General features: G+C 42.0%; 1 protein-coding gene across 2 annotated transcripts in view; it reads left to right on the forward strand.

Moving 5' to 3' along the window:
• AURKA (aurora kinase A) overlaps nt 1–6,674 on the forward strand; it is a 23,619-nt gene that overhangs the window by 11,059 nt on the left and 5,886 nt on the right. For both annotated transcript variants that reach the window (XM_004370219.2, XM_023742807.1), the window contains exons 4-6: nt 672–726; nt 1,822–2,013; nt 3,349–3,487. In XM_004370219.2, coding sequence (XP_004370276.1) covers nt 672–726; nt 1,822–2,013; nt 3,349–3,487 — 386 coding nt within the window. The remainder of the gene's footprint in view (nt 1–671; nt 727–1,821; nt 2,014–3,348; nt 3,488–6,674) is intronic.

A 6,674-nucleotide genomic window follows, 5' to 3' on the forward strand; every position in this document is an offset into this window, starting at 1 on the left:
GGTGGGCACGCTGATAGTAGGCTGAGAGTCTGAAGAAGTGTCAGAAATAACGGGAAGTGTCCCGTGTACACATCTGCCCATGGGGATACCGAGAGTTAGTCTGGACCCTGCTCTGCAGTGGCTTGATTGTATATTCTGAGTCCATGGCTTCTGTTTCTGTATTTCCCCTTCCAACCAGTTGAGTGGAAGGAGGGTCCTGGCTTATGTTTTGTTACACACATCATTGATAATTTTTATGTGGCGTGATTAGAGAGGAGGCGTGTGGACAGTTGGCTGGCCCACCTAGTGGGGAAAGTGACAAGGCGTAAGTTGGTCATGGATGGGATGGCTGGTAATTCTGCTGTAGAAGTACTCTTCACATGGAAACAAGCTGAGGCATTTGAGAGAATCCGTGTGGTCTCCAGTCTTTAAATCATCAGCAGTTTATGTACCTAACTATGTACGTATCTGCCCCACTTGACTCTAGGAATTCCGTGAAGACGTCACATGTTGTGGGGTTCAGGTTAGAGTGCAGTGGTCTTTCCTCTCAAAGCATAAAGACAGAGTAGCCCGGATAGACCACTGTTGACAAACACTGTGAAAGTTGTGGGGATTGTTCATTAATTCATCTCTGTGCATGATACAAAAACAAACCTTGTTTTTTTTTTTTTTCTCCAATTTATTCTACATAGGAGATAATTCTGGAGAGGAACTGGCATCAAAACAGAAAAAAGAAGAATCAAAAAAGTAAGCTTTATCTTATTTGCAAAATTCACTACAGTCATTCTAGAATACACCTTTAATTGTAAATTTAGTTATGGGAACTCTTTAAAAAAAATAGGTCTTTATATTTTCATTTAGAAAACTGGTTATCAGACTTTCCAGGTTTCTAATCTTTATAAAAGAGAGGAAATTTTTTTTTTTTTTAACAATGGATGTTTACTAGGGACTCAGAAGTTGTGCTTTTCAAATTTAGGAAAAGCTTGTATGAATCCGTTACACACAGAAATGTGTAAACTAAAAGCTTTTTCTACCCTCAAAAGTAACCAGCATATGTGGTTTGTGTGTGCTGCGAGACTTCTTTCTGTTCTTATACAAAAGTGCAAGTTCTTAAGACACAGATATGCGGTCATGTTGCAGAACTGTATACACGCTGCGTAGGACTGCCATTATTTTGACACTACTGATACAACTATTGTATATTGTTTATTACAAGGTTGTTATCACATCTTCCCCAGAAATTGTCTAACAGCCTGCTCTCAGTCTCTGACTGGCTAGACTCTAGAACATAGTAGGAGGAGCCAGGAATGAACCCACACCAAGACTTTTTTGCTTCTAAATCCAATGGGTCTCGACCTCAACTGCCCTGTGGGATCCAGCCTGCTCCCATCAATAACAGTGGCTCTGTGTCCTCCCCCAGGGTAGGTTCTCAGCCCGAGAGTGTTAGCATCTCTGGATGGAGTAAGAGGATGTAGTTAGTTCGAAAGAGGCTCGCAGATGGTTCTGGAGCATTCCTCCCTCTCCAGTGGCTTGTCGAATCCTCTTTTACGTCCTCGAGCTTTGTGTTGTTAGTAGGTCTTTACTCCCGAGCATGGGACAGCCCTGGGGCGTTTCCTGTTCAGTGTATCAGCTCAAAAAGTCAGAGACTGTTGCTCATCACGGACTCGTGTAGCTGATGGCAGCTGGGGGAGCAGGGTGGCACGTGTTTGTGGAGACTCAGTCATCGTGATGATGGCTTGGTTCTTAGGGTGCAGATCTAGAATGTGTCTAACACTATCACTGACAAATTGTTGGAAAAGATTTATTTTCTTCACATTTTAAAATGTTCACATTCTTTCCTAGAAGGCAGTGGGCTTTGGAAGATTTTGAAATTGGCCGCCCGCTGGGTAAAGGAAAATTTGGCAATGTTTATCTGGCAAGAGAAAAACAAAGCAAGTTTATCCTGGCTCTTAAAGTATTATTTAAAGCTCAGCTAGAGAAAGCAGGAGTTGAACATCAGGTGAGAAGAGAAGTAGAAATACAGTCGCACCTTAGGTAAGTCTTCAGATTGGAGCTCACAGGAGTGGCGTGCAGAACTGAAAGCTCTGAGAATTAAAAGATTGTAAAGCTCTTTTTAGAGTGCCAGTGTCTTAGGACCACAAAGAGTAATTAAGTTTGTGATTTTTCAGAGGTTTATCTGGACCTTTTTGTTGTGGTCCTGAAAAAGCACTTGCAGAGTTAATGTTTCGTTAACGAAGTAATTTACTTGAGCAAACGTGTTTTGTATTTTTTGGTGGGTTACTAAGGGGAATCACACCTCTCATTCTGAGGTAAGCAGAGGGTGCAGATGGGCAGCCTGCCCGTTGATTCAGGCCTCTGGATTTTTTTGTTTTTTCCTTTGTTTTTGCTTTCACAGCATTTAACAATTTGAGTTGCTAATACGTAAAAATCTGGCTGCCAGGGCCATATCCATGCATGGCCACAACGGGCTGGAGTTGAGAGGGGCAGCGTCTCAGACCACGCTCTCCAGCCCCCTGTAGCCCTCGCCCAGCCTGCCTGGCAGCACAAATCCACGGCCGTCATTGAACACTGCTTATACGTTGTCTGTCTCATAGTGTTCGGAGATGCCATGTCCTTTTTTTTCCACATTTGTGGACAATTAACATTTAACTGAATATTCCCCCTACGAATAAATAAAGATGGCTAAAGGAAGGAAAAACAGGTTTCCCCCACTATCCAAATGTGGAGTGTTCCTGTGAAACCTTTCGTAAGCTGAAATGGTGTAAAACTAAGAAGCAATTACTGTTAACTTACGTGGGAGATGTTTTTGAGCATTCCCAGACCCGAAAAACAACCTGCCAAATCATACCAGATAACACACACAGCCTAACAGAACACTAACATAGAGTAAAACAGGAATGCCGGGTGTAGTTCCCGGGGAGGGAGCTTGGCGTCGCTACTCTCGCTGGTCGGGGTGCGCTGCCTCTTTAACGGCTCCTTGCAAAGCAAATGAACACTATTTCTGCTTTTCACCTTTCTCGTAAAAGCGAAAATCCTCTCCAAATTTCTTTCGGTTATTGACAACAGGTACTAATGTAGGTCTTCCGTAAAAGCGAAGTGGCGTAAAGCAGACTTTCGAAAAGCAGGAGGTACCTACGATAATCTTAACCTGAGGTCCATGAATACCTTGAAATTGCATGGAAAACGATATGTGGGTATATGTATTTTTCTGTGGAATAGGTCTATAGCTTCAGAATCTTGAGTGGAGGGTGGGGGGGTGGGGGTGGTTCATGACCAAAACCAGTTAGAAATCCCACTGGTTTTCACATGAGATGTTTGTTTTATATCAGCTCCCAAACCAGATGTTAGTGTATTTGTCCTTTGTTGCAGGCATCCTAACATTCTCAGGCTGTATGGTTATTTCCATGATGCCACCAGAGTTTACCTAATCCTGGAATATGCACCTCTTGGGACAGTCTATCGGGAACTTCAGAAGCTTTCAAAGTTTGATGAGCAGAGAACTGCTACCGTAAGTTTCCGTTTCTCGTCCCAGGTTGTCGGGAGGCAGTGTTGTCTCATGACAGTATAGCCTGGGAAAATCATGTATTTGAAATAGAACGATCAAAATAGTTGTACCATATGTACGGATAAAATCATGTACCAGGTTGGATGTTGTGGATAGTTTGTTTCCACAGCCATTTTTCTGCAAAAATTTATTTAATTAGTTGCCCTCCCTTTCATATTTGGTTTTTAAACAATAAACGTTTTATTTTAGAATAGTTTAGATTTACGAACGATTGTGAAGATAGCACAGAGGGTTCCCCACATGATGCACACCTAGTTTCTCATGAACATCTTAACGTCGGTGTGGTACATTTGTCACAATTACTGACCCAATACTGACACGTTGATCATATAACTAAAGTCCATATTATATTGTCTTCCGATTTCCTTAGTTTTTGCCCTGATTAGACTAAGGTTGTGGGTTTCGGAGAGGAAGATCACAGAGGGAAAGTGCATTCTCATCATGTCATGTCAAGGTTACACACTGCCCAATGACTTCCACACCTGGCTGAGGTGTGCTTGCCAGGTTTCTCCACTGTGAAGTCTCCCCCTTCCATAGTGCCCTCTCAGGAAGAGCAGAAAAACAGTCCCACCCTAGGTGAGTTTTCAGATTGGTGTGCAGAAAAATGGTGCACAGAACTTAAAGTTCTTAAGAGTTTGAAGTTCTCCTCCCTGAGGGCAGAAATTATTTGGAATTCTTCTGCAGGGGAGATTTGCCTATTCTCCCATATTTAGTCAATCCTTTATTAACATCAGCTTGGACTCATGGATATCTTATACTTTGGTTATAATCCAGTACTACTCTAGTGTTACTTTTTTGGGTGTTGTTCAAATTGTTCCTGCTTTGGCCACTGGCAGCTCTTTCAGTTGACCCCTGCATCCTTTTGATGTACCCTATCACTGTGGGCTGTTCTGTTTCGTAATTCTGTACTTTCTGGCTCTACACGCTGCCCCAGATTCATCTTGTGTATTTCTTCCCCTAGTCCTGGCATTGGCCACTTCTTCGAGGGTCCCTGGTACCTTTTATTAGAGAGTACTTACCTGAGACCAAGATTTGGGTGCTGGGTGTGCTCATTGCTCCTGGGGTGTCATTACTTTTAGGCCCTCTCAACTGAGAGCAAGAAAATATGGGTGTATATAAACTCATGTATATACACATCAGTAAATATTTCTATATCCATTTGTGTCTGTATTGAGCAAAACAGGAGTTCATACTGGTGTTTCCAACTCTGATCCATTACCACATGGACCATTCTCGCCTCCTCCCCTGGCTTGTCTGTAAACTCCACTCCTGCCATCCAGTTAACTTGATTGTTCAGTTCCAGTCTACACGTATAGCAGTATTGAAGTTGTTTATCTATACCCCGTGGGAAACGTTATCAACTAGGGTACAGTGCTTAGGGACAGTTCTTTTTGCCTTTAGTCTTACAGGCTCCGCTCACTTCCATTGCCTAGGTCAGCACCTTTCCTCCACGCCCTTCAGCGAGGTTGTCACATACGTTTGTAATAGTTAAGTCTTTAGTCACTATTTGTAAATATCTTCTCCTGGCCTAGGGATTGTGTTTTCATTTTCTTACCCGTGTCTTTTTGCAGAGAGGAAGTTTTTAGTTTTAATAAAGGCCAGTGTATCAATGTTTTCTTTCATGGATGGTGCTTTTGGTGCCCCTCCTTTCTATGTAAATGAAATGACTTGTTTTCATTAGTGAAATGAACAGGCTTCATTTCTATCGGCAGGGGGTGGGGCCTACTGAATGCTGGTTACTCTGCTTGTTGATCTGTTTCTTGGTGTAGATCTCTGGGCAGTGTGCCCCCTCATTTTCTTTTTGGCATTGATTTAAATGACATTTAAATTCAGGTGATTTTACTTTTATCATCTGGTGAAATCCCACCACTATTCACATATTGATGAATGACCCTCCTCCAGTCTTGTCTCTGTAATAACATTTTATTCTTAAACTTGAAATCATATTATACCTGTTCTGTAACTTTTTTTTCATTGAAGGCATGTTATTGACAGTTTTTCATGCCAAAAATATATAATTAATCTGAAATGTTTGCCATTGTGATGAAACAGAAATAGATTTACTTTATTTCCTTTTTTAGTATTAGTGAAGCGATCAGTTTATTTGACAATATTTCGTCTACTGGGCGACCTTCCCTTATAGATGACTAAGGAAACATGCCTCATTAGTGACAGTGACGCTGCCCGATGTGCTCTTTGTACCTTGGTTTCTTTTTCCTTTTTTGGGGGGAGGGGTGGGGTGGCATGTGAAAATTACTCTTTCTTTATTTTCTGATGTTGATACCATATTTAGAAGGTTTTACCTCACAGCAAGATTATAAGACTATTCTTGTATTCTCAGTTTTTTTTCAGGTGGAATTTATTTTGGCGTAAGGAGGGATGATAGCTATTTGAAATAAAATGAAAGGTTCTTTGTAGATTCCTTAGTAGTTAGGTGATATACTTGTGTGTGTGCCTGTGTGTCTCTCAACCTGTTTCCCTCTTCTCACTAATTCAGATAAAACTAGTTACAGAAATTTTAGGGTCTTTTTTATACCCAGGGAGTCCTGGTGGTGCAGTGGTTAAGTGCTCAACTGCTAGCCGAAAGGTTGGTGGTTCGAACCCACCAGCACCTCCACAGGAGAAAGATGTGGCAGTCAGCTTCCGTGAAGATTATAGCCTTGGAAACCCTATGGGGCAGTTCGATTCTGTCCTACAGGGTTGCTAGGAGTCAGAATCGACTCAACAGCAAGTTTTTTTTTTTTTAGCAAGGCCTGAGGCTGAGGAATTAGGTGCCAAAGAACTCTGATAAAACTAATAGCTTCTTGTTGGGAATAATCTGAACAGGAGGAATCCACTGCCCTTTGGGATTCTGGTGTATGTTCGTAAAGCATCATTAACTCAGAGCAGGTGGATGTTCGTAAAGCATCATTAACTCAGAGCAGGTGGATGTTCGTAAAGCATCATTAACTCAGAGCTGGTGGATGTTCGTAAAGCAGCATTAACTCAGAGCAGGTGGATGTTCGTAAAGCAGCATTAACTCAGCAGGTGGATGTTCGTAAAGCATCATTAACTCAGAGCTGGTGGATGTTCGTAAAGCAGCATTAACTCAGAGCTGGTGGATGTTCGTAAAGCATCATTAACTCAGAGC

This window comes from Trichechus manatus, unplaced genomic scaffold, assembly GCF_000243295.1.
Source record: "Trichechus manatus latirostris isolate Lorelei unplaced genomic scaffold, TriManLat1.0 scaffold00008, whole genome shotgun sequence".
Taxonomy (NCBI): domain Eukaryota; kingdom Metazoa; phylum Chordata; class Mammalia; order Sirenia; family Trichechidae; genus Trichechus; species Trichechus manatus.